The 17,605-nt window shown below is 38.3% G+C and overlaps 1 protein-coding gene across 42 annotated transcripts in view; it reads left to right on the forward strand.

Annotated features, from left to right (window-relative positions):
- The window catches only part of LOC101465246 (protocadherin alpha-C2), a 208,585-nt gene extending 191,399 nt beyond the window's left edge, over window positions 1-17,186 (forward strand). For all 42 annotated transcript variants that reach the window (XM_076873734.1, XM_076873686.1, XM_076873767.1 and 39 more), the window contains exons 2-4: window positions 2,186-2,250; window positions 5,645-5,730; window positions 14,152-17,186. In XM_076873734.1, the coding sequence (XP_076729849.1) occupies window positions 2,186-2,250; window positions 5,645-5,730; window positions 14,152-14,459 (459 nt within the window). In that variant the 3' untranslated portion in view covers window positions 14,460-17,186. The remainder of the gene's footprint in view (window positions 1-2,185; window positions 2,251-5,644; window positions 5,731-14,151) is intronic.
- Window positions 17,187-17,605: the final 419 nt, after the last annotated feature.

A 17,605-nucleotide genomic window follows, 5' to 3' on the forward strand; every position in this document is an offset into this window, starting at 1 on the left:
AAACAGATGAGGCGGGGGATAAAAGGTGATTGGACACAGAGTTGATGGCGGAGGTGTGAGCTCTGTATCCATGCTAGGAGTGTTCACTCAGAAGGAGAGGGAAGAATAAAGGAAAAGGCGAGAAAATGGGAGTGCGACACTATTCCTATTCCTTAATTTATCACGTATTGTGAGGCAAGGAAATTAATATACCGAAAAACCCCATGGGAATTTTGTTTTTTCATCTTCACTTAATTCATATTCTCCCTTTCAAATGATGAAATAGGATGCGTTGATTTCTCATTCTCTTAGGTTTTTATTTCTTTGTTGTGTTTGTTTTTGTTTACATTTACTATGTGAATGCTTTAGTTTTGTGGGTTTGTTTTTCCTTAGGAGGAATACTAACTAAATTACCAACATATTTATGTTCCAGATGTTTCTATCTAATGTGTGTATAGTCTACTGTGTGTGATTTCATTTACCCCCATAAACACCATCCGGCCAGGCAGACCAGTTTCCCTTTGGCCACTGCTGTGTAGCAACAGGGCGAACATTAAGCAAAGCTGTTTAGTTCCATTTGTGGACAATCTGGTCTTATTTGTAGAGGTTATTTATTTATTTATTTCTTGTTCTACCCTCTTTATTTCAATTGTTTACAAAGTAAAATGAGCAAAATAACCTGCGTTAACTGTGTATTTAATGCCAAGCTAATGTCTTTTACTTCCTTCTAAATTACTGATCTGTTCACTGATTGCTTTTTGGTGAAAAATTGTCTCCATATAATTAAGTTCACCTTTAGTTCCTAGTATGAAAAGATGCTACAGCACTCTATATCCCTGCAGACATTATCCTCTGTTTGAAAGACTCCAGGAGGAATACCAGGCTTCTCTCATTAAGACCAAATATTGGATTTCAAGGGTGATGAATGTCCACTGCAGACTCATGGAGGTCAATGCAGCTTCAGTAGCAAGTGAACATCTGTCATATTTGAAAGGAAATGGGATTGTAAATGGGTCTCTTATGAGCTGCATGGCCAGGCAGGGGGGATTTAGTGTCCTTGGTCAGGTTGTTTTGTCTTTGTCAGTGGTTTAGGATGAGATCTGAGGAAATGCTATCTCATCTCGGTGATGTGGTTGCTGCAAACAGCCCATTTTGACGCAATTTGAGTCTCATCTTAGGAAGCTGCAAACAAACAATTAGTACTATAATTGCTTTTTTCAGGATATATGATGTTTTACCTTTGTGTCTGAAGTCTCATAATAGGATCTCATTAACAAATTGCACCACTGACAGTTAATCAGAGATTGTGGTGCTCATTTATCCCTCTTTTGTAGAATTGTCTGAGTCTAAATATAGAGGGACTTAATCTGATATCTGCCCTCCCCTCCCTCTTCCTTTCTCCACCTGTGACCTTCACTGGGCTGAACTAACAGAGGGAGGTGGGTGTAGAGTAAAATATACACTGGGCTCTTCACAGTTACCATGGTGAGATGTGTCAGACTCACTCAAGCAAATTGTGTGGCAGTGAAACTCAAGGTTTTTATCAGCGTAAACAAGACAGAACAGAAGGAACTCAAATACAGAAGAGTAGGTGGTGAATATATAGAGGCAGGGTAGAAAGGGTGGGTCTTTGGTGAGAAGGAAAAATCTAGCTGATGATACTGTCTTAAAAAAAATACTGATTAAGCATTGCTGAAAAACATGCCCAGTAATCGTCTGGGAATGGAGAGGAAGCAGAAGAGACGTTGGGTTAACAGCTGAAATTTGAGTCGATCATTAATATATAAAACGAAATAAGAGTTCTAGTGGTGATAAACACACAACACCCAGCTGAGTCCAAGAGGACTTATTCTGTCTGTGTGGCTTCAGGTCTTTTGTGAAACACTACAGAGTTGGTAGGCTGCTGGAGGTAAATCTCTCAAAGTCATTTTTCCTTCAAAGTGATGGATGAGAGTAGGGAGGGAGGGGGGAAGAAACTAGTGTGTGAGGATAGGAGGCCATGAGCACACCTACATGATTCAATCCATCAGTCATTTTTCTGCAAACGAAGAGGCAAGCTATCGCTGCTATAGATTGTGGTTGGGTGCCTTAGCTTGTGTGTTAATGTGTGTGTACTGCACTAGGAGTTGTTGCCATGACTTATTAATGAGATGGTATTGGCTTTCACCTGTACTTAAGACTAAATTTCTCTCACTCTCTCTTGCAGCCCAAGGCACCAAATTCAGACTGGAGATATTCAGCCTCCCTGAGAGCAGGAGGTGTAATGCAGAGGTAAGGATCCAATTTTACTTTGTGACTTTACACTAAAAGTCTCTTCATACCTCACTAGTTGATTTCCAATGTTTGGTGAAAAACAAAAGGTAAACAAAGAAAAAAAAAATCATATTTTCAAGATTTAAGCCAATAATTAATTCCTGCACAGTTTTATAAATGACTGATCTGTAGTAGTTGACAAATTTTATTAATCCCTATATATGGAAGTTGCATAACCTATTCCCAAATAGTATATAGAAAAAGATTAGTGTCATATTTAAATTCTATCCGATGTAACATCTAAACATTAAATAAATGAATGCAAACCCAAGTTAAACTCGTCTTCTTCCAAAAACAAGTTTTGCTGGTGTCATTATCCCTCCAAATATCTGCATATAAAGATATTGATCTAGCATGCTTCCGCATATTATGTGGAGTAATTTTAAAATAAACAAAGACCTGCAAGTACATTGGGGTTATTTACAAGTTTATTAGTTGAAGGGAGTCTGTTATTTTTAGAGCAGGCTGTTATTTAAACATTATCTTAGAATTGAAGCAGAAAATATATGCATAGACAATAATGTATATTTTAAAAAAAATAGCTTTTTTTGGGCAATGATACTGAGTTGACATTGAGATCTGTTGTAAAGGGTATGGAGTTTTCCCATTCCAATGGCTACCAGGCAAAAATTTAAAATATTTAACAAAGCCTACCCAGCTACATATCAAACATTTAGCCAGGTTAGGCATTTGCATTCATTAATTCCAGTAAGGATTATCTTTGTGCATTCTTCGCAGTGATGTGAGTGCTGCCTTAAGTGGAAGGATTTAATCTTAACATCACCCATTAATTACCATTTTCCACTGTACATTATGTTTATTAAACATATAGTTAAGGTAAATTTAGAGAATTTAGAGAAGTACCTTAGATTTTATTTAAGCATTTTGTTCAAATAAGCAGAAATAATTAATCTTTAATACTCTATAGGAGAAGAGAGACACAGCAATAAGAAATACACTCAGGAATTGCTCTATGTTACCATGCCCAGATGGGGACCGGATTGGAGGGTTAGAAGCAGAGAGGGGTCAGTGATGTATGAAGGGCAGTTTTTTGGGTGGAAACATAGCTACAAGGAGACAGGGAGTGTGCTGCATGACCACGGTAGTGATCGCATTACAAATTACAAAATCGAGGGTCATGCTTATGAGATGGCACCATAATTACAAACAGTTACATGTTTAATGAGGTAGGAAAGTTATCTCTATCTAACTATCTCATTTATTGCTTGACTAAATTAATCTGTCCTCATCTTACAGATGGTGGCATTTAAAAAATATCAGAAGTGTTAATGCCAAACAACTAGAAACATTGCTTAAGACACCCATGCTGAGAAACACTTTGCCTTTGTCACTTTGTCTCTCCTAAGGCCCTTGTGCATATGTATATGCATGTCATAGTGTGTATGATTAAAACAGCTCCAATCGTTATTTATACTCAGTGCTATTGTCCCACCTGTATTTGAATGGAGTGGCACATCTGTCTTAACACAGATGCAACCTGAAACACTGAATCGAGTGTTGGTTTCTTTTCATTATTCAAACATCATCTCTGTAGATACAAATATGTATGTACTCATGTATGCGATCTGATGCCAGATTATTAACATCGCATCATCTGAGTGTCATTAATGTTCCATAGATTCCCTCATAATTACAGCGGGGATTATTGAAGTTAATGTGTCTGAGTGAAACAGTCTAATATAGTTAATCTTTCTCATGACTGACTCTCGCTGATGTGTTTCAGGTTGACTATCACTAAGCATCACGGAATTTTCATCTGTTTATACAGTATCAGAATCATATCTTGTGTGAGAGGCTTTGGATACAACACCCGAAAAACCATTTAATAGAAGTGACCTATTTCATTTTTTTAATCTAATCCCTGGGGAAAGCACATTTTCTCCTGTGTGTTATAAAAGTATGAGAGTATGAGTTAATTTTAAGATCATAGTAGTTATGAAATAAAACAATAAGTGGCTGAAAAATCCTGAAAATTGATAAGACAGTGGTTGCAGACAGTAGGAGAGGGTTACAAGGGAAATGAGAAAAAGAGACTACCATTAGGTGAAATATATACTGTCTGCCTGTTGCCACTGTAATGTGCTTTAATATTTAATCAGTGTACCCGATAATGCTGTGTTTTAGCAGTGCTTAAAATTCCATCCATCACCAAATCGCTTCTCGTCATGCATCAATGCATAATCTAGTTCTAGCTGTATACTATTTTAACTGTTCACAGTATTAAAAAGAAAAGAAAACTACAATATAATCAGTTGCAAAACATTACTTTACTACACTGGTTCTGGTTCAGATTTCTGATAGACATTAGATTTCTTGTTTTAAAACACAATCACTGACAGGTTTTAATCACAGAAAGTACTGCACATGGATATTTGTAAAAAGAAATAAATAATTTTCTACATATCTATTTTTAAGCTGATAATTGTGAGAAGAACTATAGTCAGTGCCAAAATTTGTGTGGATCAATGAATTGAATTAAAGTAGAAGCAGGCTGAGAAGCAGAATAAAACGATGCTTTAGAACAGCAAATTAAGATGGTATGTATATTTTGTAAAATCATTTTATATTGGTAACTGCATGCTGTGATAGCCTGCCATGGGATAATGAATCACAGGTATATAAGTGTACAGTTTAGGTGAATTTTAGGTGAATTCACCTTTGAACAGAGGCTCTCTCATCCTCCCATCCTTAGATAACAGATATTTGGGACACCTTTTAAAGACATGTAGATATAACCAAACTGTGCCCTCTTTTTTAAATTTTTTTTTTTTTTATTACTAAAACCACAATGTCTGAGCCAGACAGTATAATCTTCCACTTTTCAAGACAAGGCAGACACAGTGAGATTGGACCATGGTTTGTAGTAGAATTTCTGTTGTTGCTTTTTAACACTACACAGATTGTGGTGTTTTTCAGTAGAGCAGAGGGTGTTGGAGTCCCACAGAGTTGGTGTGAAAATGTAAGAACAGCCCTCTGTAATCCATAATCCAGAAAATGTTGGGAAAATGTAGAGTAACTACTTTAATCTTAATCTGAATGAAGCTGTTCTGGGATTTCTGCACCATTAACCAACCCCCACTGTTATTATAGTGTGTATTAAAAGAAACATATGGAGATAGGAAAACTGGATTTTGAATCCATACCTTGGGCTGTGAAATTCAGATGTGAAATCTTAACATACTATTAGAAAAAATTTATCTTAATGGATATTGTTTATAATATGTGTGCAAAAATACTTTTGTGATCTTTAATATGCTGATGTGTGTGTGTGTGTGTGTGTGTGTGTGTGTGTGTGTGTGTGTGTGTGTGTGTGTGTGTGTGTGTGTTTCAGTTCAGTGCATATGGAGGAGTCCTCAGTAATGCAGGGAGCCCAGGGGGTTCTGGTTCAGAACTGGCCCACTGCTTCCAGTGCTGCTGGTAAGAATCTCTCAAGCTACTTCCACCTAGAATAAGCACAGTTAATTATACCTCTGGCTAAAGATTAAAAATTAAATATACATATACTGGGAGGTTTCCATGATACACATAGTGCTAGTTTAGTCCAGAAAGTCTAAAACAATGCTCAATGATTCTGTGTTAAGCACAATTCTTGACACATGTTCATACAGTTATGATGGAAATTTCTGTTAATAAAGTATGCAATGCAAACATCCCAGTTCTACAGTCACGAGAGCTCTGTCCTTGGGACGTCTCAGCTCCTCTTTTATACCTTGACAAAACAACTCTCTGTATCTCTTCAGTTACGACAGTTGCTTATCCGACCCAGGTTGTTGCTGGGCAGGGAGGACTCGGACTATCTTTCTACAGGAAGCACCTGGGCTGGTCTTGAGCATAGCAGTTGAGCATAGCTAAGCAGTTACACCAGGTCATATTGATACACATGTGTCCATCACCTAAAAAATAAAAGATTATACAAAATTCTAAAATGAAATTCTAAGCACCTAAATATAAATGTGACAATAAACTAGAATTTTTCCTATTACAACATGCAGTTAAGATTGTCATACACCAACAACAGCACATCATTTAAAGCTTATCAAGGAGTGTGTACAGTGGTTATCAAATACAGGACTGTAATAAAACGATCAAGACAAAGATACCATCTACGAGACTGCCTGACCATCTCCTACCGCTTCCTGCTGCCAAAGGGAAAGGAAATGACATGTGCTAGGTAGGTGGAGATGGATATCTCTGCTCTCTTGTAGCAGGAAGAGAAAAAAATTTAGAGAAGGAGAGGAAGTGTAAGTGACAATAGCTGATTGAATTATCAGCAAGACGTTTGGGGAAGCACAAGCTACTGATTCACAGAGGACAAACATTAACATAAACACATTAGTGAAGCGTAATTATAAATGATTACAGTCATCCTCCTTTAAATGTGGATTAGGGATGAGCTAAATGTAATAGCATTTTTCAATATTTAAATGCATTTGTAATCTTTTAAAATTGAGATAAAAAAAAATCAGATTGTAGCTGTGCATTGTTGCTTGCACTGAATGCAATCATATGCAAGTCATCTATTGTTGTTGTCAGGTATTATGCAGATCCTGCAAGAGTGAAAAAGCCTCAAAAGGGCCACTATGCCATTGTGACTCATAAAGTTAGGGATTTATCCTTAATGTGCTAAACAATTATGACAATAGAGTGTTCCACTCAAAGATAGAAGTCCTTTTACTTACAGAAAACAGGAAATTATACATTTTTAATATCTGGCCTTCATTAGGGTGAAAAAGACCTTGTTAATTATTCAATGAAATACTGCAAAGAAGATTATAGGGAAACAATTCCTGCAAACAGTGACAGCACGAAAACAAAAATGCTAAATGACAGCTTTTATGTGAGCTCTTACAGGCATTGTAATGCTAATCGCAGTGCATTTCCAGTGCCCATAACTAAAATTTAGAAGACAGAATTAGCACCCTCAACAGAGGGATTTCAGTTGTGAACTCTTGACTTTTGTCATGATCATGGGATCCAAAAAGATTAGGAGTTAAATAGAGAAATAGTGGAAAAAAGTGCAAGTGAAGACAGGCGAACAAATGAGACTGACATATGTACATTAAGAAGGTTGTAGCAAGGATGAAATTGCAATTAGATTTAGATAAAGAGGTGATTTGTAGTAATTAAGAATGTGGAGCTGGCATGGCCTGGTATCTTTTATAGACAGGAGGCGGTGGGCTCAGCAGGCAGACAAACTACCCACACAGAGACTACTGTTTCTTCCTATCCACACATGTATGCACATCCTCCTCCGCTGTGCCATCGATTTCTTGCCTTGGCTGAGGACTTACAGCCTGCTGGCACTTAAAAACCTGCGAGATAGAAAAGAGAGGAATAATTCAGGGATAAAAATGTCAGATAATATTAAAAACATTTTGTTTTAGTGGAGGAAAATAATGAAAATGATTCGTGTTTTTACTTTCCTGTTGATTCTGTTTATAATATCTCAGAAATGAGACAATGTGAGATAAGGATTAAATGTGGCCTGTCATAGGCTGTACTGTTTATAATAAAAATCATGTTTGTTAGGCCAGCTTTAGAGTTGATTGTTAAGAGAATATTTTGGGTGGTGAAAGTAAAGGATGCTGTTCTACCGCAAAGTCCGTTTCATTGCTCCAGTGTGAGACGCAGAGGGACAGCCGACAGCGCCCCTGTTTTTTTCTTTTTTATTTAGTATATACGGATTTGCAAAGCGGTATCAATTTGTGTGTCTGTTTTGTTGTCTTGTGTTTTCATGTGTATGTGAATGTGTCTGTGAGTCCTTGGCTGTGCTTCTAAGTGTGTTTTGGCTGCCTGCTTTGTGTGCTGCTCCTGCTGTGACAGATGGAGAATAGCCCACGCCCAGATTAACAGGCCCATATTAATGAAATCAGGGTTCTGCTTGGTGCGTAACTCTCCCTCTTCCTCTCCTTTGTCCATTCCTTCTCGGTCTTTGTCTCCTGCCCCCGTCTATATCACAGCTTAGTCACTAAACCAAGCACTCATTGGGACTGCACAGAGAGCTGCACAGCACTGCAGCAAGGGTGATGGGAAGGAGATGGGTAGGTTGTAATGCAAAGGGTTTGAAATAAAAATCCTATCAGACAATAACAGACAAGGTGAAGATGAAGGCAGGATCAGAATGATTGAGAAGAAGTGAGAAAGAAATATGAGTCTCATGTTGCTGGGAGACAGAGTGATCCCAGTATTATTTTCCATCACCATAAGCACTGTCACCATGACTCCTTCTTATGTCCTACTGCTTCACTGGAGGATGTAGTTTCCATAGCAACCATTCATGGCTGCTAATATTGGCAGGGCAGGCAGGAAGGTGGGGAGAGCTGTTATGTTTGGGGGGAGGGGGTGCAAACATATGGTATGGGACAAAAGATAATGGAGAAGAGAAAGCACGCTGGGGGCAAAGGAAAAAAGCACCCTGTAGCATCAGGTGAAGGGCAGTGGGAGGAGGTGAAATCTCCATGAGCAAAAGGGAACGAGAGAGTTAAAGGAGAAAGGATATGTTTAGATAGTGAGAGTTGGAGTGAGGAGGGTGACCTACATTCATTGGGGCGGTGGTGTACTGCAGAGGTGGATGCAGGTTTTGTGTTTTCTGTATTACGCTAGATCTTGCATGCAAACTGAAATGTCCCATATACACAGAGGAACAGAAAAATGTTTTAGACTTAATAGTGACCAACTACAGTGGCAACAATTAACTGAAGAGTAAAGTAAAAAGGACAACTCTGAGGGAGACAGTTTAGAGAGATGCTGCATTATACTCATTTAGTGCCTCTTCCCTTAATCCTATAATTGCTCTCCAGAAAATAGGAGCATAAAATCGTCATTTACATTCACTTCGTTAGTCAGTCTCATTTGAAAGGAAGTGTGCATTTGCATAGGTGGTAGGTAAAGAAGACTTTCCGACAGACTAATGGTCAAATTCAAGGCCACGTGTCATAATTTCTTGATGCAGTTTTTTGGTTAAGTGAGTGGTCTTAAAACTATAATATAATAATCAGAGAAAAATATGTAGTGAAACTAAGTTGACTTAATATGAGTTTAGTATGAAAAATAGGAAATTTGCTGATGGTATTATACTGACCATAAAATTAGGCTAGACTCCTTTGTTCTGCAGATTTTTGGATTAAAAAAACATATGGCCTTGGGAGTTGGGGACTGAAAGGTGGCATGCCATAACACTGTAAGAAGAACTATTTTAAGGTGTATCTAATGTGTGTGTGTGTGTGTGTGTGTGTGTGTGTGTGTGTGTGTGTGTGTGTGTGTGTGTGTGTGTGTCAGATTAAAGGTAAGGTAGAACAGTCTAGAAGCTATGTGGGACTGTTTCTGAATTTCTACTCACCATCTGCCTTCTATTCCTAGCTCAGATATTTACTTTCCTTTATTGTCAGTCTGTTCTTTTATTCCATCCCATATTTAAATATCTTGCCAGTTCTCTTACTTTTCTCCCTCTCTCTGGAGAATAAATCGATCTCCACTTTCTAAATGTTGTTGTTATAGCACCTGCATGGCTACATAAACCCTATACAGACAAATAGGAATGTCTCAAACTTCTACTCATACACTGAAAATTATTGTCATTTTACATTAAATTTAAACCCTGTCTCTGGGGACTTGTGTCCACCATCTGCCACATGATCTAGGTGGGAGCAAATAGCAAGGTGATCAGTCTGGCATGAAACCCAAACAGACACATCCAGACACATACATACTGCATATTAATGCATAATTGTTGAATACCTGCAAACACCTGCAGCTGCATAGTATTTTTACCCTTAGCTGTATCCTTATTTCATTTGCCGTCAGCACAGTTTAGAATGTGTGGTGATTTATTCAGCCACCCAAATGTATTCTTCTATCAACACAAAGGCAGTAAAAAAAACTGGATGCATGAATTAGAATTAGGCTTTTAGGTATACGGTATTATCACATTTTGTTTTTATTAAAATGTACACACACTCAATGCTCAGCACAGAACAGTAACAGAGACTGGTGCTATTTTAGAAAAGGGTGTGGTCCCACTGCAGTATGGTAAAAGCAAAACAAAATGCACCTTGAGGATCTTTTAATACATTTTTTTCTCTGCTCCCACCCTCCGTTTTGGTGGTGAGTGCTTCATATCTGCATCCATCCTTGCACATTCTGGCTCCTTTTTCTTCCTCCTCCTCTTGCTTCTCAGCTCGTTATGTAACGCTACACTGCGCTCCACTGCGCTTCTGCCCGAGTGGCCGATGGTAAGGCAGGACAAGCGGATGAATAAAGTAGATGTGGCAAAATGGAGCTGGGGTGATTTGAGTGGCTGTGAAAACCTTTGGCTGCACAGGGGGAGCAATGGGACATTTGCATGCAGAGAAGCACGACTGGGGACTCCAGAGATCAGCTCAGGAGAGCACTGACAGTAACCCAGACTGCTAATCCAAAATTATTAATTGGAGTGGCTTGTATCTTTCTAGCAGTGCAAAGGCAGGTGGTTTTCAGACAGGGGCAATAGTCATAACTATGAAATACATGAACATCTTCATCTCTAATGTGCATGGTAGTTATCACTGATGGACAAACTGTTTAATACCCAGTCACATTGATGTTACTATAAACACTGTTAGACTTGATTAAGACTCTTGTCATTAACTGGAGGGATGGCAGTTGGATGACTAAATTTCCATGCTACATTAGTTGAAAGGTCAGGGGAAATGAGAGATAGACAGAGGAAAGAGGGTGTGGAGTTTTAGTGTGCGAAAAACATGAGCATTTAATATTGATGCAATAATGTTGAGATCAGTGTTGAGTGAGGCGAGTGTGTCACCACTGTGAAGTAAAAGATACAAAGAAGATGGAATGAAGAGACATACAAGCACTTTTATATTTAGCACATCAAAGTGCTAAATATAAAAGTGACAGATGTGCAGTTACATCTCAGATCTAATACACATCACTGTCTACTGTAGTTAGTAACATCAAAATGACCCATGAGCCTTACAGAGTTGGGATTCTGTTATGATATTACCTTTTTAGTTGCACCAGAGCCGATCATGACCAGACTATAGTCTCACTTGACCCCACATCCCTATAATCCCGCATAACACAGTGTCTTTTTTTATTAGTGTCACTCTACTCAGCCTTACTGTTTCCCATCTGCATGCTCCCAGCATGACTCATCACTCTCCAGGGTGTTATTCCGTTTATGATTGTAACTTTGCATGGAGGCACTGCTGTCTCATCAAGTTCACACATTGAATTAGACAGGTAATTTCTTAGAGGCAAGAGACTGGACACTTTAGAGCAAAGCTTTGCCAGTATTTCAGTGTTATGCATTTTCATTTAGTGCTTCAGTTTTTCTTTTCTTTGTTTCTCCTCTGCTTTTGCGATTATAAAATTAGTCTTATATTTCTGCTGGGGGGAAAGGGATAAGGGCTTATCCATGGGAGAAAGGCTGTCATCTTAATGAATGTGACTTTTTCTGTCTCTCGGTCTACATTTAGAGAAAGCCTGTCTGCCCTGATCTTCTCAGTCTCTTTGTCAAGTTCAGTCTTCTCTCTATAGCTCTTACAGCTGTGTTGTCACAGTCAATGAAAGCATGATATTTGCGGGCTATAGCAATGGGGAATGATGCAAATACATGGCCCACTTAATTATTTTCATTTTTATTTCAATGATTATTTTTTTTATTTTTTTTAGTGTATTACTATTCATTGTTTCTTAAAGCCCAACCAACTGTCTAAAACACATATATTCAAATTGCAGTGTAATAAAGTGCAAATGAATATGCAAGTGTTTACACTGGAGAAGGTAAAACTTTAAATTGCTTATTTGTTTCGCTTGAAAATTATTGAAATGTTGAACCGATTGTTAGTAGGTGCCTGGTAGTTTCTCTATTCCACCTAATCATGTCAGCTATTATTCAAATTTGAAAAAAAAATCCTGTTTTCTGATTCAGCTTGGGCAGTTTCCCAACAAGACAAGCTTTAGAGGAGTACCCGCCTCAATCAGCGGGACACATCTCATCCCAACTAATAAGTTTAAAGGAGGGAACAAGTCTAAGAAACAACGAAGACATTTTTTTTTAAAATTAAATAGAACATAAGAATTGGATTTAGTTTATTATTCTTCAACTTGATGGAACCCGAGAGTTTGGGTGTATCACTCTTTCACTATAGCCACTATAATTCCTATCAATGTAATGTTTATGTGGGTTATCCGGATTTATTGAAACAGTTCCCCCAGTTCTGCCTTTGCTCACATCTACTGTTACATTCATGAAGTGAAAATTATGTTTTTATGTCTGAGGTTCTTTTTTAACTACACAAGATATTCATAATAATCATAATTAAAAAGTTATATTTAGTGTATTTAAAAGTTTTCTGTCACACTGGCTTAGTATTACGTTTTCAACAGCAGATTAATGTTATGGCCCTGCAGGCCTCTCAGGTCTTACTTTGGTAAGACACATTTTTACCAAAGAACAACAATTTTCTTTCGCTGCCTCAGTCGAACCTCCCATGTGTTTGTGCATCTCCTCTGGCCTGTGCATTAGGCCTCTGTATTAGGCACTGAAACGCCACAAAGCAAATTTAAATGTCAGGAAATTACCAAACAGTGAGTGCTGTTGAGTGCTTTCTGTAATAGTTATAGAACTGCCACAAAAACAAAGCCTTTCATGTTTGTATTTAGGCTGACATTTGACTTGAAATAAAAAAAAATTAAGACATAGTGTGTAACATGAAAGCTCAGTAGGTAATAAAAGAATAAGATAATTTTGGAAGCTGGTATTCTTTACTCTGGGTACTGCATGAGGTCACACTTCTTTTCCCAGACTCTGTTACTTTTGGTTGAATAGAGCCGTGTTCAGTTTATCTCCTCTTTGCAAAGAACACAGAAAAGGAGTCAGAGTAATATAAGGAATATGAAAAGCAAGTGTGGCAAGTAGGTAATTTCTGTGAGGAAAGAACCAAAGTGACTGTGCCTTATGTTATCATGTTCTGTGCAATAACAAAGTACCAACCAACTAAGTAAGGATGTGATCATGCATTGAAGCATTGTCAGGCTGGCTGTCCAGGCCTTTCGAAATACAGCTGTTTGTGACTGAATAATGGTGTGTTATGTCTGCATCCATTCATAAACATGCTACCATTTCTAGCAGTGCAGTGTATAACCCAAGAGCTGGCTGCAGCAGCTAATACATTATCTAATAAAATTGAAATGTTTCTCCAAGGTAAATTCCTCTCACAGCTTCAGTTCAAGACCTTTCTCAGCTTTTAACATAGTAATTAAAGTCATATTAGCTTGGATAGGTAGGGAGATTTTGATTTACTGCCCACTTTATATTTTCTTTCTTTAAACCTCCCACAAAGTTCAACCACTTCCCACCTTTTATATCATGTCATGTCTGTTGTTACCAATAATTATGTACTGATAATTTTTTTTTTCATTGACTGCTGTGGAGATCATTGACATTTAACTGCATTTGGACTTTTAACCTAGTAAATCTGATTAATGTATATGAATGTGAAGGACAGATTTTCCCTGTGCTTTTCATTTACTTTGCAGTAGCAGATTACACAGTGATTGCCTCTTATAGGCATGCTTTATAAGCTAAAATGATTACTTTTATCTGATATCTTTAAGAAATTAAGAATCAAAAATATAAATCTGATGACATGAAGACATTTGAAGGACACAGAATAATGGAAAGGATGACCATAAAATACCACCATAGTTTACCATTATTTTTTTTTTTTGGTAGTAAACGTACAGTGCTATAGTAGCACACAGCCACCACTGAGTCATTTCAAGAAAAAAAGAAACGTGATATAAACTATTATTCCATCTTTTCTTTTCTTTCAGATGGTGAAGGAGGAGAGGTTTCGCCCCCGATGGGTGCTGGCGTAGACAGCAACAGCTGGCACTTTCGCTATGGCCCCGGTGGTCCAGGTGCACCTCCACAACACCTAAAACCTGGAGAAGTTCCCCCAGAAGCCTTCATTATCCCTGGCTCCCCTGCCATAATATCTATCAGACAAAACCAAGGAGGCGAGGACGACAAGAGTGATTTCATTACCTTTGGAAAGAAAGAGGAGGCCAAGAAGAAAAAGAAGAAGAAGAAGGAAAAGAAAGACAAGAAGGATAAAGGAAAAGATGATGGAGATGAGTAGATGAGAAGAGAATTAAAACTACAAAGTAGAAAAGGGTGTTGTTAAAACAGAGGTATCAACTTAAGTCCACTGGGAAAAATACATTGTAAAACTATTTCCTAATTTCACATTTTGATCATAATATTAATTTAAAAATCTCTCTCCTTTGTGAACCTGGCCTTTTCAAGATTTATTTTACCTTCAGTTCCTGATTGTGGTAAATTACAGATCTTGCCTTGATTGAACAAATAATACAATACCTAATAAAATTATAGCGTTTTCCCCACACCCCTATGTGCCTACACACCCCAAGTCAACTCACGACATCCTTTAACCCACTGGGCTTATTGGCACCTCTGTCTTACCCCATCCAAACTAAAGTGTATAAATCACTCCCTCTCTCTCTCTCTCTCAGAGGAGATGAGATGCTTTTACGAGAACAACTAAAAGCTGTGCCAGCAAAGGAAAAGAAGAAACAAAAAAAAAAGACTGAGACAGATTTCTGCAGTCTGGAGCTGGACACACTCTACTTGTAAATATCATGGGCGAGAGTCACCTAAATTAAGGCTAACAAGAAACTGCTGCAGATTCCTCTGGTAATTACCAACAGTGTTTCCTGAGATCTCAATGAAACCACATGCACATACGCATGCTCACATATTCAAACATGCAAACACAAACTTATCATGAAAAAGTGGACACAGAAAGCACTTGACACTAAGAGAGAGGGAGCAAAAAACAGCTGGCATAAAAGAAAAGTGCTTGAAACCAGACACTGCAAGCTTTTTGCCCTGCACAGTTGCCTATGAGGTGCACATCAACTCTCTCAGGATTGATGCAGCATGATTTGCAATCACTCTGTATTTGCTCACTGCATTGAAAGAACACATCTTCCGCCAGAACCCCAACTGAGGAATGCAGAGAACACTGGAAAGATGGAGAGAAGACACCTCAGATTCTCCTGAGTATCACCAAGGGGAGAGTCCAGCAGGGCTGGCACATGACTCCATGCTGAGTCAGTGGACTCTAATGAAAACTTTGAGTTCATCAGGAGAGTCTTTGATAACACCATCTTTCCTCCCCCACTGCAGCAAAAGCCTAATGCTTTCTGCTTTGAATGTTTGGTAGCAACCAGTCCTTACCCAATACCTTGAGTTTACAAATGCTCACCTGCTTGTACTTGCCCCATGCTGCCAGGAGCCATCTTCTCCTGCCCAAACCGCCTTTTTTTGTGACAATGAAGTTTGTAAACATGTTATGTTTTCATTCATTTTCTGAAGAGATTCATTATAACATACTCTTTTTTTCTTCATAGCTTTAAATGATTTTTGCTTGACATACCCATCACCATTTACCCTCAAACACTGACCCTAATCCCCACTCTAACCCCCTGCCCAGGATCAGTCCTGGGAGTGGCCCGTTCTGAACATTGTGGTGTGCTGCTGAGAGCAGCATGGAGTAATGTGGATGAGGCCTGGGGAAACCCAGTTGGGGAGAGGGGCTATGCCCTGAACTCTTGTCAGATGTTTCTTAAGTGCAAAACGGTTCAGCGCTTTTAACTTGTGAATAATACACTATGTGGTTCATTTCCTGTTTGTAGCCACTAATGAGAGAGGACCAGGTGGGATGAGGCTGATTACAGGGACCCTGGAGGACTGGGATAGAGTGAGGAGACAGGTGCCGTGGGCTGGCCCTCCCTCTCCATGTACAAGAGAAGTTCTCCAGCTGATTGTTCACATATTAGCTTGTATGTACGCTGTAAATGTAGCGTAGACTAGATTGCCTCTACATTAGCAATTGAAACTTGATAAGAATATGGGCAACTAAGGACTCCGATCCCAGAGCTATATCCCACCAATCCTCTCTCAAGAGGTTTTGAAGTAGGGGCACACACACTAGCCTCAAGGCCTGCTTCTGTTGGTTTCCCTCCCCCTGCCTGTAACTTGTTGCCACATCCCCAGAGTTTTGCGGCTCAGTATGACGTCACTCCATTAAGTGGCTGCTGCATGTACTGCTCTAAGGAAACACATACTATATAGAGAAATATATATATAAATAGATAGATGGCTATGATTTTATTCTTTTGTATTATCATTTTTCTTCATTACTCGCACAGGAGATATTTGTATGTACTTCTGTCTCTGCCAAACATCGATGTACTAAAATCTTCACGCTCCACAGATGTTGTATGGCATCCACTAAACCTCTTTAGATATTTGTAAATGCTATAGTGTGATACCTTTCAACGCAAGTTCATTATTTTTCTTTCACCAATGATAATTTTGTTTTGGAGAACAAACAAAGCAAGAAAAAAAAGAAAAAAAAATCACTCTGTGTCTGGCTTTGACATGATGACCTAACTAACACTGTATTATTGTAACTGAAATATGTATGATCCTATGATGAGCTATCACTTCCCTTTCACTCTTAAAAAATAAAAAAGAGAAAAAAATCCAGTGTAAAAAATAAAAGGATATATGTAGTGTATGCTTGTGTTTAGTGAGTGTTCATGCTGTCATTCTTTTCCAATGTATGGTGGTGAATTATGGTGGCTATGTGCTGTTCTGATTGGATCAGCCAAGATCTGTTGTAAAACCCTTTTTTGTACACCCTCTCATCAACTGTGACAGTGACGTAGTGAATTTCATTTACTTCATTTATTTTTTTGACTTTTTATTTTCCATAAATGGATACAGTGGTAATGTGTTTGGTTTATAAATCACTAATAAAATTTGCTTTATTAAAATACATGTGAACATATTGTCTTGTGTGTGTGAGAGAGATAGCTCTGTGCTTTTCCCCTGCCATTTGAAGGCCAATTAAATAGTGACTAAATCTATTTCAGGTTTTAAGGGGAAAAAAATCTATTTTTTAGCACCCAGTTCATGTGCACGTTTAAAATACTACACCTATTTAAAAGTTGCCTTTACAATTAAAATTTTTTGGCAGGCAATATAGAAAACAAGTGCATCTCCTTACAGAGGGCATGGCGAACAAAATATCTGCAGGCAGCTCTTCTCTGTCACACATGCTCACATCCTTCTTTCTCTGAACTGACATGCAGTTAGGTACAAAGACTTGTTCCCTACAGAGATGAAAGACAAGCACATTGAGGTACTTAGTTTGGGTGCCTAATTTCTCCTCATTAAAAGCATGGTCACAGATGA

Source organism: Maylandia zebra, linkage group LG2 (assembly GCF_041146795.1).
Source record: "Maylandia zebra isolate NMK-2024a linkage group LG2, Mzebra_GT3a, whole genome shotgun sequence".
Lineage (NCBI taxonomy): Eukaryota > Metazoa > Chordata > Actinopteri > Cichliformes > Cichlidae > Maylandia > Maylandia zebra.